The sequence below is a fragment of the Papio anubis genome, chromosome 17 (genome assembly GCF_008728515.1).
Source record: "Papio anubis isolate 15944 chromosome 17, Panubis1.0, whole genome shotgun sequence".
Lineage (NCBI taxonomy): Eukaryota > Metazoa > Chordata > Mammalia > Primates > Cercopithecidae > Papio > Papio anubis.
Window position 1 is genome coordinate 2223548 of NC_044992.1, and position 16852 is coordinate 2240399.

General features: G+C 43.0%; 1 protein-coding gene across 5 annotated transcripts in view; it reads right to left on the reverse strand.

The window, feature by feature from the left end:
• The window catches only part of METTL16 (methyltransferase like 16), an 84027-nt gene extending 71016 nt beyond the window's left edge, over positions 1 to 13011 (reverse strand). For 2 of the 5 annotated variants that reach the window (XM_031657272.1, XM_031657269.1), the window contains exons 1-2: positions 12855 to 13009; positions 5470 to 5597 (exon numbers count right to left, since the gene is read on the reverse strand). In XM_031657272.1, the coding sequence (XP_031513132.1) occupies positions 5470 to 5597 (128 nt within the window). In that variant the 5' untranslated portion in view covers positions 12855 to 13009. Of the gene's footprint in view, positions 1 to 5469; positions 5598 to 12854 lie in introns of those variants that run through there. The other 3 variants (XM_031657270.1, XM_031657273.1, XM_031657271.1) reach the window with 2 other exon arrangements.
• Positions 13012 to 16852: the final 3841 nt, after the last annotated feature.

The following is a 16852-nucleotide window of genomic DNA, read 5'->3' on the forward strand; positions in this document are numbered from 1 at the left end:
GTCAAAAACAACAAATACTGCATGATTCTACTTTAAGGTAAAGGTATCTAAAGTCGTCTAACTCATGAAAAGGTTCTAGAAATCTGCTGTACAACAACAAGCACAAAGTTAACACACTGTACACTTCAATTCGATTAAGGTGGGACATTTTATGCTGTGTTTCTCACAACAATAAAAAAAATTAACTGGCCCTAAATTATTATTCAAGTACTGTGCTGACATCCTTCCCACTTTTTCAACTCTCTGATATGGAAGACTTATTGAAGAAAATGTCCAATTTTTAAACACTCTCATGGGTCAAATAAGCAATTAGATAGTAATATACAAAAACACAGATCCTGAAACAATGGAAACAACCACTACTGATAACCCTAAATTAAGCAAAGAATCCAAAATCCTACTGGCAAAATATGAAATTGTACCTCGATCAATCAAGCTAATCTTTTCATTCTTTTTTTATTTTGTTTTTTATAGAAGGGGTCTCCACTATATTGACAAGGCCGGTCTTGAACTCCTGGCCTCAAGCAATAGCTTCCCAAAATGCTGTGATTACAAGCATGAAGCAGCCTGAAGCCTGGCCTTCAGGCTGATCTTTACTAATGACAATAACCTATGCTAGTAGAAACAAAATAACAGAAAAATAGTCATCCAAATACCCCCTCCTTTTGCCCTTTCGGGCATAGTTAAGAATACTGTAGCCGATTCTGGCGACATTGATCCCATCTGTAATCCCAGCACTTTGGGAGGCCGAGGCAGGCAGATCACCTGAGGTCAGGAGTTTGAGACCAGACTGGCCAACACGGTGAAACCTCGTCTCCACTAGAAATACAGAAATTGGCCGAGCATGGTGGCAGGTGACTGTAATTGCCATTTCGTAGAGACAGTGAAATCCCGTCTCTATTAGAAAAATCTAGAAGTGGCACAGGCATTGGGTGGCGTGCCTGTAATCCCAGCTACTCAGGGCTGAGGCAGAGGAATTATAGCGAACCAGGAGGTTGCAGTGAGCGATCAGCCATTGCCTCCATAATTTGACGGAAGCCCGAGACTCAAAAAAAAAAAAAAAAAAAAGAATACTTTCTGCGATTTCCTAGCAATGCCCAGTGACTTACCTAATTTCGGTGAAACTTAAAAAGGATCCAATGATAAGAGGAACTGTGCTAAGTTTGGTACTACAAAGAATTTGATTTAGGAACAAGCTAAAAGTGATCAATATGGAATTGGCTAAATAAGCTATAATACGAGAAAACCCAATGCAGCTATTAAAAATAGTAAGATTAGGCTGATCTACATATACTTGTATGAAGAGGGTTTCTCAATATATTACATTTGAAAAAGAAGTTGAGCAAGTATGTATGTACATTCGACTGCATTCTTGTAAAAACAAAACAAAAAGACCCTGTATAAATAGATGCAGAGGAAAAGTCTGGAAGGCTAAGCAGGGACTCTGGATATGCATGTAGGCGGGTAGATGAGTCAAGTGGAGACTTCTACTCACCTCACATTTCTATACTATCTAAACACATTTAATTACATAATTCCACTTTTTTTTTTTTTTTTACTAAATATGTAAACTCTCTTCAGCCCACAAAGTACATGTGTGGATCAACCAGGTCTTGTTCTTTTTTAATATTCCCCTGTACTTTTCGCTTGGGTGGATGTATTACAGCTTTTGTAACTTTACGCAAAATGCTTACAGGATAATGTCAAATGGGGGAGAAGACACATGACTGTATGTAACTAAAATGGCAACCACAAAAATTACTAGGTATAGGCCGGGCGCGGTGGCTCAAGCCTGTAATCTAACACTGGGAGGCAGGCCCGGGGATCTGAGTCAGGAGAATCAGAGAGACCATCCTGGCCACGGTGAAACCCCGTCTCTACCATCAGCTTGGCAGGCCGAGGTGTGCCTGTAGTCCCAGCTACTAGGGAGGCTGAGGCAGGAGAATGTCGTAAACCAGGAGGTGGAGCTTGCAGTGAGCTGAGATCCGGCCCTGCACTTTCCAGCCTGGGCTGACAGAAGCGAGACTCCACGTCTCAAAAAAAAAAAAAAAAAAAATTACCAGGTATATGAATAAAACAAAGGGGCTTAGAAAAGATGAGATTGAACTCATTTTTCATCTTTTAGGGTAAAAGAACTGTGACTTTTTGTACGTATGTGACATCACCATTATAAATGTAGTTAGGAAAAATAGATTTCTGTAATTTTCTCATTAAAGAGTCTATAATATCTGTATAGTAAAAAAGAATTCCTTTTCTGAAAAATGGAAAACGGGTCTTTGGTTCTAGAACACTTGCTTTCCACTTCTTTCCGCAGTGACAATCACCAAAAGATAGTGCTGCAGCTGTAGCACTCATCAGCATGCAACTTCAAAGAGACTGTTTTTGGGCAAAGGGAACAATATCCATTAATGTTTTCCAAAGGGCCTTGAAGAGAAAACATAAACAATTGTCTAAATATATATATATATTCATAAATATATTTATATATATTCAACTTACAAAATGATGAACTACAGCACACAATTTAATCACAAGGAACCATATCTTAAAAAAGTACAAGACATTAAGTTGAGGCTGGTTTAATGGAAGGAAATAAAGTGAACACCAATGAAGACCTGATTCTTAGACTTTGTTGTTTATTTTTTGTTTCTGAAAAGATCCAGGCTTTCCGTCTAGTGTTGTTGTTAGATTTTGTACTGAGCAAGTCAAAGTCATAACTTCACTAGTTAAGTATCTAGGTCATGTTAGCACCCTGGGACATTCAAAATCTTATCTTGTTTGAGCAAGATCTTTTTTTCATTCTCATTTCCGAGATTACAGGGAGGCCCAGGAACTAAAATTAGCTGTCACGTGAAAATCAGCAGTTTATTCATTTTCAGTCTTTGTTGTTTGTTTAACACATCCAGCTCCCAAAAGCCGTAGCCATTATCAACAGGCTCATGGCGTTCCCAGAATGACTCCCACTCTGCCACTGATGAATACAGTATCACCATTATAGACGGATTTTGAACAGACACATTTCTGTAATCCATGGTTAAAATATCAATCATTCTAATCCTGTAGAAGCTGAACCTGATATATCAACAACAAAAGCCAAAAGCCTCCCAGTGTTACTCCAAAGTTGGTTTCTAGTCTTTAGATGGTGACTGAGGTGCTAAAAACGGTACAGTCTACCCAGCATGATAAAGCCCTCAATGCTGGGTCTTTGGATTCGTTAAAATAAATAAACAAAATAAATAAAACAAAACAAATGAGGCCGAGGCGCAGTGAGGCTCCGCCTGTAATCCCAGCACTTTGGGAGTAGGCGGGGATCACGAAGGTCAGGAGATCAAGACATCTGGCTAACACAGGTGAAACCCCGTCTCTACTAAAATACAAAATTAGCCCGGCGTTGGCCGGGGCCTGTAGTCCCAGCTACTAGGGAGGCTGAGGCAGGAGATAGGCGTGAACCCAGAGCCGGGAGTTGCAGTGAGCCGAGATGCTGCCACTCCAGCCTGGGCGTGAGTGAACTCATGCAAAATAAACTAATGAAATAATAAATAAAAACAAATCAGTTAAGTGTCACATTCTATTCAAGCTCAACCGACAGCGCTGAACTAAACTGCAGGCTGTTCCTATGGAACTGATTATTGTGAAAAACAAACTAAAATCTCATTGCAATGGTCAGATAGGATTATAACAAAGCAGTGTACGTGCCGAGGAAGAAAAACAAGGTATCACACTAGCCATCCTAGCCACCTTAATTATACCAGGCTTAACAACAATCTGAGCACCTACCATGAACCAGTGTCTACAGAATGCCTATTATAGTCATTCTAGGTGCATTACTATAACCTTCATGACAACCCTCAGTCCTCTCATCTCTCACTTACACAGGTGAGGAGACTCCAGTCTCAGTAAAAGCTAAAGAAAATTACATAAAATCTCACAGCTAGGCGGGTGGCGGTGGCTGTGGCCTGTATCCAAAAGCAGTTTGGGAGGAGGCGAGGCGAAGTGGATCACAAGGTCAGGGGTGGGACCATCCTGGCTAACGGTGGGAAACTGTCTCTACTAAAATACAAAATTAAGCAAGTGTGTGAGCCTGTAGTCTCAGCTACTCGGGAAGCTGAGGCAGGAAAATGGCGTGAGCAGAGAGGCAGAGCTGCGGTGAGCCAGGTGCACCACGGCAGCCTGGGACGGAAATGAGAGACACCGTCTCAAAAAAAAAGATTTATTACTTTTTTAATTTCTTTTCTTTTTGTTTTTGAGACAGATCTCACTCTGTCACAGGCTGGAGTGCGGTGGTTCTTCTTCCTGTAACTCTCCTGGGTTCAAGCGTCGTCCTCAGCCTCCCAAGTTGCTGGAGTTTAAAACCACTGTATTTTTAGAAGATATGGGGTTTCACCATGTTGGCCAGGCTGGTCTTGAACTCCTGACCTCAAGTGATCCTGCCACCTTGGCCTCCCAAAGTGCTGGGATTATGGCATGAGCCACTGTGCCAGTCAAGATTTTCATTTTATGGGTACATGGTGACAGGTGCCAGGGGTATGTAAAGGTTGTATTTTAGCAGATCAAATGTTTGTGGCAATCTTACATCTAACCAGAGTCTAATTTAGTTGCCATTTTCCAATAACACTCACTTTATGTCTCTATGTCACATTAGGTAATTCGTATTTCCAACTTTGTTGTAGTGATCTATGATCAGGTGGTTTTTGTTTTTTGTTTTTGTGCATATGTATGTTTGTTTTTGTTTTAGTTACTCAGGGCAGGAGTGGGAGGATAGCGAGCCCAGAATTTGAGGGTCCCTGTGGGCTATAATCCTACCACTGCACTCCAGCCTGAGTGACAGGGGACCTCGAAAAAAGAGAAAAAAGGCTAGTAGTGGTTGCTCGCGCCTATAATCTAACACTGGGAGGCTGAGGGCAGGCAAATCCACAGAGGTCAGAATCAGAGACCATCCTGGCCAACATGGTGAAACCCTGTCTCTACTAAAATACCAAAAGGTAGCTGGGCATGGTGGCTGTAGTCCCAGATACTTCGAGAAGGCTGAGCCCGGGAGAATCACTTGAACCTGGGAGAGGCAGGGGTTTGCGTGAGCGAGATCATGCCCCTGCACTCCAGCCTGGGCAACAAATGAGACTTTGTCTCAAAAAAAAAAAAAAAAAGTCTTTAGATCCCTACCAGTCACTAAGTTTTAGATCACGAAGAGCACAACCCTAAGTCTCTGCAGTCACTCTGGGATTTCTGTAGGGTAAGCAATAATTCGGACATCACGAGAATTTTTCCAGAAGGAAACTGAAGTGCATTTGGTCAATTCCTCTAATGTTATACATTAAAAAGCTGAGACCAAGAGAGGTTAAGTGATTTGTCCTAGGTCACATGGGAAGTTTAATTGAATGTCTCAGATTAACATTCAGGTGGGCTTTCTATTATATCGTATCCATTTGAATCACACAAGAATAATACAGTAAGGTTTCATCCGTTACCTACCTCACTCTTCCATTCAGATTTATCTGAACATGCTGCTTAAAATCTGGATATTTGGATGCCAGATATGCAAAGTCAGGAGGTTTGTCCTTGTATCTATTTCTTGCATGCATTGATTTACTCAGAGCCATCTTAAGGAGAGAAAGAGAGAGAGAAAATCAGCATATTTATTAAAAACCATTAATGGGGGCCAGGCGCGGTGACTCATGCCTCTAATCCCAGTACTTTCGGAGGCCAAGGCAAGTGGATCACCTGATTCAGGAGTTCGAGACCAGCCTGGCCAACATGATGAAACCCCGCCTCTACTAAAAATACAAAAAGTAGCCAAGCGTGGTAGCAGGAGCCTGTAATCCCAGCTACTCGGGAGGCTGAGGCAGGAGAACTGCTTGAATCCAGGAGGCGGAGAGTGCAGTGAGCCGAGATTGTGCCACTGCACTCTAGTCTGGGCAACAAGAGTGAAACTCCGTCTCAAAAAAAAAAAAAAAAAATCAGTGGGGAAAGCTGTGGATGCCAAGTTAATACTTATAGCCAACATGTCTTTGCCGATCAAGTGAGAAAGTAGAAACTACATTTTAAAAATATATACAACAAATAAGCACATGAAGAGATGCTCAACATCATTAGTCATTAGAGAAATACAAATCAAAACCACGTGAGATACCACTTCATACCCACTAGAATGGCTACCGTCAACAAAAAACCAAAAATTAAAAATTAAAAAAACAGAAACAACAAGTGTTCTGCAAGGATGTGAAGAAATTGGAGCTCTCGTGCATTCTGGTGGAATGTGAAGTGGCACAGCTGCTGTCGAAAAACGCTTGGCGGTTCTTTAAAAAGCTAAACATAGAATTACTATCTGATTCAGCAATTCCACTCCTAGGTATATTCCCAAAAGAACTGAAAGGAGGAACTAAAACAGATATTTGAACAGCAGTGTTCACAGTAGTATCATTCCCAAGAGTGAAAAGGTCGGAAACAACCCGAGTGTCCATCAGCAGATAAATGTGGATCAACAAAACGTGGATCAACAAAATACAGTATATCCAAACACTAAATATGGATCAACAAAATACGGTATATCCAAACACTAAATATGGATCAACAAAATACGGTATATCCAAACACTAAATATGGATCAACAAAATACGGTATATCCAAACACTAAATATGGATCAACAAAATACGGTATTATCCAAACACTAAATATGGATCAACAAAATATGGAATATCCATACAATCAATATGGATCAACAAAATACGGTATAGCCATACAATAAATATCACGCAGCCCTAAGAAGGAATGAAATTCTGATACACGCTACAACATGGAAGAACCTCGAAAACATGATGCTAAGGGAAATAAACCACACACAAAAGGACAAATATTGTATGCTTCCACTTATATGAGGCACCCAGAAGAGGTAAACTTATCACACAGACGGAGAGTGGAATAGAGGTGATGAGGGGCTGGGGGAGGGAAGAATGAGTTACTGTTTAATAGGTACAGAGTTTCACTTTGGAATGATGACAAAGTTCTGGAGATAGAGGTGATGGTTGCACAAGAGAATTAATACATTTAATCTCACTGAATGGTACACTTAAAAATGGCCAAAATGGTATATTTATGTTTATTTTTCCATAATTTTAAAAATGTAGACAACGTAAGAGTGAATTTTTTTTTTAAATCAAGGGAAGAAAGCTGAAAATTATTCCTTTAAGAGCATCAGGCTGGGCACGGTGGCCCACGCCTGTAATCCCAGCACTTTGGGAGGCTGAGGAAGGCGAATCACGAAGTCAGGAGATCGAGACCATCCTGGCTAACACAGTGAAACCCCATCTCTACTAAAAATACAAAAAATTAGCCGGCCGTGGTAGTGGGCACCTGTACTCCCAGCTACTCAGAAGGCTGAGGCAGGAGAATGGCATGAACCTGGAAGGCGGAGGTTGCAATGAGCCGAGATCGCGCCACTGCACTCCAGCCTGGGCGACAGAGGGAGACTCCGTCTCAAAAAAAAAAAAAAAAGCATCAAAGTGACAGAACACAGTCTGTCTATATGATCCATAGCCAAGGATATAAGTTAGAGGTTAGTTTTGTTTTGTTTTGCTTGTTTTGAGACAGGCTCTCACTCTGTTGCCCAGGATGGAGTGCAGTGGCACAATCACACCTCACTGCAGCCTCGACCTCCGGTGCTCAGAGTCCTCCTATCTCAGCCTCCTGAGGAGCTGGCACTGTAGGTACGTGCCACCATGCCTGGCTAATTTATTTTTAATTTTATTATTTGTAGAGATCGGGTCTCCCTTTGTTGCCCAGATTGGTCTCCAACTCCTGAGTTCAAATGATCCTCCTGCCTCAGCCTCCCAAAGTGCTACAGCTACAGACATGAGCCACCATACCGAGCCTGGAGGTTAGCTTTTACAGTGTCCTTACAAGGACTGAATATTTGGTAACGTACCACAATGTCACCAAAGTTTGAAAAAATATCTTTGATTCCAACTTAAAGTTTCAACCTTGTCATTCCTAGGTAGCTAAAACCAAATGAAAACAAATATAATTTTGTCTTCTTCCAGATTACAACAAGAAATAAAAGCAAATGTACATATAGCAAGAAATAAAAACTGAAAGAGAAACTATTATAATGGCTTAGTAAATCTCCAGGTAGTTGGTAATTTTAAAAATAGTTTACTATTATATATGTATAGCTCTCTGGGTGGAAGTGACTTTTATTTTCTTAATATCTTTATTTTCTATTTTTTAAATAATGATCATTCTTCTAAACAGTATTATGTAAGCCAAAAATCTAGGAGTCACCTGATAGTTTCTCATATCCAAGAAATCACCACTCCTGTAGGTTTTACCTGCTAAATACCTCTTAAATTAATCTATTTTTCCCTGTCCCCAACAATGTTAAGCCCAGAGGCCTTTTTTTTTTTTTTTTTTTTTTTTTTTTGATACATGGTTTCGTCATATTGGCCAGGTTGGTCTTGAACTCCTGGCCTCAAGCAATCCTGCCGCCTCAGCCTCCCAAAGTGCTAGGATTATAGTTGTAAACCACCATGCCCAGCCAGAACAGCCTTTTTATTTATTTATCTTTATTTTATTTTGGAGACTACATTGCCCAGGCCAGACTTGAACTCCTGGGCTCAAGCAATCCTCCCACCTCAGCCTCCTAAATGGCTGAGACTACAGGTGTGCCCCACTCCACCTGGTTTACAGTAGCCTCTTAATTGGTCTCCCCATATCCACTCTTGTTCTCACTATCCCTCCTTCCACCGCGCAGTGATCATTTCTAAACACAAATCTCAGTACGTCCTTCCCCTATGTCCACCTGCTCAAAACCTTACTCTTAAGATAAAATAAAAAACATCACTTCAGCCTACATACAAGGCCCTACACGATCTGGCCTTGCCTATCTTTTCACCACTCAGTTTAAGTCACATGCCCTTGCTCTTTGTGTCCTTCCACCCTGACCACACGGCCTTTATGCAGGCTATTCTTTTTGGGGTTTTTTTTTGTTTTGTTTTGTTTTTTTGAGATGGAGTCTCACTCTGTTGCCAGGGTGGAGTGCAGTGTCGCGGTCTTGGCTCACTGCCGCCTCTGCCTCACGGGTTCAAGCGATTCTCCTGCCTCAGCCTCCTATGCAGGCTATTCTTTTTATCTGTAATGTTCTTCCCTCCCTCTCTTCAGTTGGCGAATTCTTAGTCATCCTTGGGCTCACAGTTCAAGCATTTCTTCTGAAAAGATCTTTCCTTCCCTAATCTCCCCAGTTAAGACAAATCCTCTATTATAACATCTCCTAGCAATAAATATTTTTCCTTTGCAATCTTTGTTACATAGTCATAAATCTGTCAATGCTATTTCAGATGGCTTTTTGACAGCTTCCTACACTGGAAATTAAACCAATTTCAAAAAAGAAGCGTTGTCTTCAATCCAGACTTTTCCAAATCACATATCCAACTGCCTACCATATTTCTCACTTGAAGGGCTCAAAAATACATGTACAATATGCGCAAAATTAAATCACTTCTACCCACCCCAAACTGGTCCTCCTCATCTTCCCTGCCTCACCGAATGCACTGCTATCTTTCTTGTGATACACACATCAAAAATCTTCAACACCTTCTCCATGCTGCCTCTCCCATTCACAACACACCATGTCCTGAATACTATCTATCTCCCAATTATTTATTGACCTTATCCCGTTCTTCACCCTTCACACCACCACCTCTCTGGCCCAGGTCATTATCACGTCTTTCTTGGGTTGCTCTAAGAGTCTCAAACTGATCTCTTCATAACCAGTCTTGCCCTCTACCAGCCATTTTTCATTCAGCAGACAAGCCACTCCCCCCATGCAAATGTGAACATTTCCTTATTAAATCCCTTCAGTGGCGTCCCAAAGCTCTTAGGCTAATAAAGTCTGAAATCATTAACAAGGCAGGCATAATCCAGGCCTTATCTGTCCCTCCAACTTCATTTGTTGCCACTTTCCCCTTCCAGACACACTGGTCTTCTTCCACTTTCTCTGCTGCATGGTAGTCTGTCTCACCATCCCCTATTCTTACTGCCTGCAAGACTCTCCTCACCCTCCCACCATCGCCGTTCACCTCTGAAGGCCCACTAGCTCCTCGTATCACAACCTAAGCATCATTTTTCTCAGGCAGGCTTTCTCTGACCCCACAATCCAATCAGATGCCCATCTACATGCTTTCAAAGCACCCTGTGCTGCTTCTCCCTCAGAGATCCTCAGTTTACTACTGGGTGTGTAATTAATTTGCATATGTCACACACACACCTGCAACCATATCCATCCTAATCTTCACTATACCCCCAGCAACTTCTATACAATAAATATTTGTTGAGTAAACAATTCAGAATTTGAGGGGATTAGTAGTCACCTGAAAGTTTTTCAGCATACCATTACTACACTTTGCCCCTTACACTATGACTAAAACTGACTATATACCTGTTTTAATTTCCTAGCATTGACATACCTTTTACTGACCATCAGGAAAGAGAGGAGCATAAAACGAGGATGGCCCCCAGTCCTCAAGAAAACATCAACTGGGCAAGGTCGTGCGTGCCTGTGGTCCTAGCTACTACGGAAGCTGAGGATGGCTTGAACCCAGCAGTTCCAGTCCAGCCTGGGCAACACAATGAGATCCTGTCTCAAAATAAACAAATACAAATAATAGACTTTATTAAAAAGAAAATATCAAAAATGAAAGTGTTGGCTGGGCACGGTGGCTCACGCCTATAATCCCAACACTTTCAGAGGCCAAGACAGGAGGATCACCTCAGGAGTTCGTGAGACCAGCCTGGCCAATGTGGAGACCATCCTGGTCAACACAGTGAAACCCTGTCTCTACTAAAACACAAAAATTAGCTAGGTGTGGTGGCGCCTGCCTGAAGTACCAGCAACTCGGGAAGCTGAGGCAGGAGAATCACTTGAATCCGGGAGGCGGAGGTTGCAGTGAGCCAAGATCACACCACTGCACTCCAGCCTGGCAACAGACCAAGACTCCGTCTTAAAAAAAAAAAAAAAAAAAAAAAAAATTAGCTAGGCATGGTGGTGGGTGCCTCTAATCCCAGCTACTCAGGAGGCTGAGGCAGGAGAATCACTTGAACCCGGGAGGTGGAGGTTGCAGAGAGCCGAGATAATAATACTGCACTCCAGCCTTGGTGACAGTGAGACTCTGCCTCAAAAAAGGAAAAAAAAGAAAAAGAAGAAAGAGAAAATGTCCTTTCTTGTGATTCTGGCAAGCAACAAAAAAGAAAACTAAGAGTAATTTCTTTAAGCTGATAGAAAATATTTTCCCTATTTATGGGGGACATGTGACCTTTATGGGGTATTTGTTACACACATAGAATGTGTGATGATTCAGTCAGGGTATGTGGGGTATTCATCACTTTAAGTATTTTTTATATCTATGTGTTGGTAACATTTCAAGCCCTCTCTTTACCTATTTTGAAATACACATTGTTGCTGACTATAGTCACCATACCCTAACAGTGACTAAAGAGGCAGTGGCATGTGAGGGCTCTGTAACACATTAAGGAAAATTCTACAGACTACATAGCTGACACAGTGCACACACAACACGATACTCTGAATATATGTGAAACAAATTAAATTATAGATACGGCAGATTCAATTCATTTCCTACATTATTCAACTTTTCTGGTCAGAACAGATACAGAATGAGTCAATACAACCACCTCTTTTCTAACTAACCTCCCAATATGGGCAATGGGTTCTTAGCTAAATATATCCTATTCTTCAGAGTTTAACTGGGCATCAACTTTTTTTTTTCCTTCTTGTTGAGACAGTGTCTCATTCTGTTGCTCGGAATGCAATAGTGGAATCATAGCTCCCTGCAGCCTCCAACTTCTGAGATTAAGCAATCCTCCCGCCTGAGCCTCCCAAGTAGCTGGGACTATAGGCACAGGCCACTGTACCTGGTTAATTTACTTCATTTTTTGTAGAAAGGGAGTCTGGCTTTGCTACCCAGGCTCCAGCTTCAATTTTCGACACAGAATTTACCCATCTGACATTCCATATATTTTACTTTAAAAAAATCTCCCGTCAGTAAGGTTCAAGAGCGAAAATATTTTGTCTGTCTTGTTCATTGCATATCCCAACGCCTAAAATAGTGCCTGAGAGAGTAGGCACTCAAGTATTTGTTGATTGAAAGCACGACGTCCGGACCACTGACACAAAGCTCCCTCATTGAGTTTCAAAAAAAGCTCACTCCAAGGACTGAAACTTTTCTTCCTGGTTACTTGAGCCAGTCCAGAAAGCTACAGTTAATAGTAGAACCCTGAGAATGAGGCTTTCACTTTTTTTTTTCTTTCTCATCTCCATGCTTGTTTCCTTGGTTCCTCTTGACCATTAACCCTCTTCAATTACCATTCTCTTAATACATGGCCTGTAAAATAGTCTAAATTCCAATTTCAAAACTTAATATTCTTTCTGCACAGATCTCTCCCACCTCAACACCAACCTACATCTTCTCTCTTCGCCTTCTCTCATAAATTCGACTTTTCCCACTAGTCCTGCCACTGCCATTTCTCCATCTCTTCCACTCTTTCCACGCCCTCATCTCATCCGCTCAGTTTGTCTTCCCGCCTCAGTTTTGGATTTCTCTAAACCTCCTAAACCTCGGGGAGTCTTTCGTACTTCAATCCTAGTCTCTATTCTATTCGCCAACTCCTCCCACTCATCCACTCTCAAACACCCCCGCGTGCGCACACGCAGCCACATCAGGTCTCCCCTCCTAGACCCCGAAGTCGGCACCTCACTAGCCCAAAACTCAAGAATGAGGAACCCGGGTGATCCACAGGTTAAGTGACCCATGATAGTAGATCTGCGTGAGAAATATAAGTGACCCACCTCTGAGGCCGAGGTTCCTGCCAGACGTCGTGTCTGGCGTGGGCCTGTACAACCCTAGAATCTTAAAGAAGCCGCAGAGCGAAACTCCTAGAAACGCAGAGGATACGCTCCCAGCGCGCCGCCATCTTGTGAAGCCATCTAGCCTCATGATTGGACAAATCCCTCTCGCGCGACCTGTGGCTGATCCTGAAGAAAGAAGAAACCGTCGCGAGACCTGGAGTTGGCTGCTCCTGACAGAAGGCGGGGGCGTGGTGGCAAGCGGAGTCCTTTGCAGTATGGCAGGAGGAGGACCTGCGCTCGAATTCGCGGGAAAGCACTTAAAAGAAAAAGAAACAAGTTTTCCGGGCCGTACTGCAGACTGACCTCTCACTCCCACTGGGATTGGACAGGTTATGAAGATAAGGGTATGAGACTTGGGCGTCATGGCGTGCGGTGAGCGCTTTTTGTGCAACAGGTGTGTCCTCAGGCGATGTCTCACTCACTGAATCATAAGAGATTCATTGGGGTGGGGAAGAGTACTCTCATTTACAGCTAAAGAACTGAGGATCAGAGGTTTTTGTTTGTTTTTTGATGGAGTCTCGCTCTGTTGCACAGGCTGGAGTGCAGTGGCGCGATCTTGACTCGCTGCAGCCTCCGCCTCCCGGGTTCAAGCGATTCTCCTGCCTCAGCCTCCCAAGTAGCTGGGATTATAGGAACCCGCCACCACGCCCGGCTAATTTTTGTATTTTTAGTTTAGATGGGGTTTCTTCATATTGGCCAGACTGGCCTCGAACTCCTGACCTCAGGTGATCCGCCTGCCTCGGCCTCCCAAAGTGCTGAGATTACAGGTGTGAGCCACCGTGCCCAGGTGGATCAGAGCTATTAAGTGGTTTGTTCAAGATCTGCCACACTCAGAGGCGGATGCATGGCCACATCTGTGTCTGACTTCAGTTTAGAAGCCAAGGTGGGGCGGATCTGCAGGCAGGAGTTCAAGACCAGTCTGGGAAAAGCAGTGATACAAAAATGAGCTTGCTTGGAGGCAGTGGTGAGGTCATGAAGTCCAGCTGGGGGAGAAGGCTGAGGTGGGAGGCGTGGGAGGTCAGCATGAGCCCGGGATGGCCAGGGGCTGCAGTGAGCAGTTCCACCACTGCACTCCCAGCCCTGGCAGGAATAGAGCAAGGCATAGTCTCAATAAATAAATAAATAAATATGCTGACAGAAAAAAATTGGATGACATCAAGTCTGCCTGTCCTAAGCTGGAAGCTCTGTTAATGCATTTCAATTTCTTTTAAACTCATTTCTACTGATTTTACCTTCTTGTAAATTGATTAGTATAAATCTCCCAGTTCTTGTGAGAGATAGAAAGATTAGTGACTTTCAAAAGGTATACAAGTAGTAACAAAGTGAGGGCTAAAGTCAGCCTCTGGACCTAGTACCTCAAACCTGCCTCGTCCTCATCATTGTGAGCCTTCTGGCAAACTATTTCCGTCATTGGGAATGTAAGGATTAAGGAATTGAGACTTCAGCCTTATGCACAAGTGAGTGTACCAGCAGTCACCCAAAGAAAGCTGAGGAGGTGTTTTCATAATCTATTGTGTAACAAACCGCCCCAAAACTAAGACTTAAAACAACAACCATTTTATTTGGTCACAGTTCTGCAATCTGGGCTGTGATTAGGCCAGCCATTCTGCTGGTCTTGCCAGTGGTCATAGCATCAAGTGGGGGCTGGTTCTGCAGAAAGAACTGGGTCTCTCTCCCTATAGTCCAAGTTATTTCCCTGTCCATATAGCCTTTCCACATAATTTGTCTAGCAGAGTAGGAAGACGTTTTCCCCACGGAGATGGAGTTTCACTCTTATTGCCCAGGCTAGAGTGCAATGGTGCCATCTTGGCTCACTGCGACCTCTACCTCCTGGGTTCAAGTGATTTTCCTGTCTCAGCCTCCTGAGTAGCTGGGATTACAGGCGCCCGCCACCATGCCCAGGTAATTTTTTGTATTTTTAGTAGAGACAGGGTTTCATCATGTTGGCCAGGCTGGTCTCAAACTCCTGACCTGAGGTGATTCACCCGCCTCGGCCTCCCAAAGTACTGGGATTGCAGGCATAAGCCACCGCGCCCGGTCAGAATACTTCTTACATGTTGGCTCAGGGCTCCCAAAAGGGCAAAAATGGAAGCTGCCAGGCCTTCTTAAAGCTTAGGTGCAGAACTACCACCTTGGCCATACTCTTGGTTAAAGCAAGTAAAAGGGCCAGCCCCCAGCCATTCAAGGGGAAGGGACTATGCCAGGATACCTTCCAATATTAGAAGGCATGGTTCATTTCAGCAATCAATGTAACACATTACTACAGAAAGTTTTCCATCTTTAGTTGGTAGTGGCTTTGATACTACTTATAGCATTTTATTTAGTGCGTGCTACTGGAAAGGTGAAAGAAAAGATGGCCTTGGAGATAGGACTAGTGGGGTTGAAGTGATTCTGTTTAAGATATTGGTAACTTTCTGTTAGCTCCAAAGAGCAACCCCGTTTATCTATAGGTCAGGCCCGAGGGACCCTAGTAGCATTGCAGCTGGGAAACCTGGCCTTTAATCCTGCCCACCATTTACTAACCCTGTGATTATAGGCAATTTACTTAAACACTTGAAGCCTTAGTTTCCTCAATATTACAAAACAGGATAATAATCTCATAGGGTTGTGGGAAATAAAATCAAACAATGCATATAAAACAACAGAATGTCTAGCATATAGTAAGTTCCTAATAATTGTAATATTGCTCCTTATAACTTATCTGGTCAGTTTTTTTAAAGTATTCCATAAAGATAAAACATTTTAATAATTGAAAATTTGTAAACAACTTAAATAATATATAAAGATATCAGAAAGACAAAAATTATCTAAAATCTTACCACTCACAGCCAAGCACCATCAAATTTGGGTAACCTTACCACTAAACCTCTATATCTCATAAGGATATATAACCAAATAATTTTTATACAAATAATATATATTAGTATATATATGTAATTACATATATACACACACACACACGCACATATACTCAAATATAACTCTTGGAGATTCTTCCACTTCCATCAATATAGTTCTATATTATTCTTTGTGATAGGTGCACAGTATTCCAGTGAATTGATATACCACTTTTCTTCTTTTGTTTTTTTTTGAGATGGAGTCTCACTCTGTCGCCCAGGCTGGAGTGCAGTGGCATGATCTCGGCTCACTGCAACTTCCACCTCCCGGGTTAAAGCGATTCTTCTGCCTCAGCCTCCCGAGTAGCTGGGATTGCAGGTGCCCACCACCACGCCTAGCTAATTTTTTTTGTATTTTTAGTAGAGACGGGGTTTCACCATGTTGGCCAGGCTGGTCTCAAACTCCTGAGCTCAAGTGATCCACCTGCCTTGGCCTCCCAGAGTGTTGGGATTACAGTCCTGGGCCACCGCACCCGGCTGGATATACCACTTTTTAAAAAACTAATTCGCGGCCAGATTCGGTGGCCCAGACCTGTAATCCCAGCACTCTGGGAGGCCAAGGCAGGTGTATCACTTGAGCTCAGGAGTTTGAGACTAGCCTGGCCAACATGGTGAAACCCCGTCTCTACTAAAAATACAAAAAAATTAGCCAGGCGTGGTGGTGGACACCAGCAATCCCAGCTCCTCAAGAGGCTGAGGCAGGAGAATCGCTTGAACCTGGGAGTCGGAGGTTGCAGTGAGCCGAGATCACGCCACTGCACTCCAGCCTGGGCGACAGAGTGAGACTCCATCTCAAAAACAAACAAACAAGGCCAGGTGCAGTGGCTCACGCCTGAAATTCCAGCACTTTGGGAGGCTGAGGTGGGTGGATCACTTGAGGTCAGGAGTTCGAGACCAGCCTGCCAGCATAGTGAAACCCCATCTCTACTAAAAATACAAAAACTAGCCAGGCGTGGTGGTGGGCACCTGTAATCCCAGCTACTCGGGAGGCTAAGGCAGGAGAATTGCTTGAACCGGGACCCGGGAGGCAGAGATTGCAGT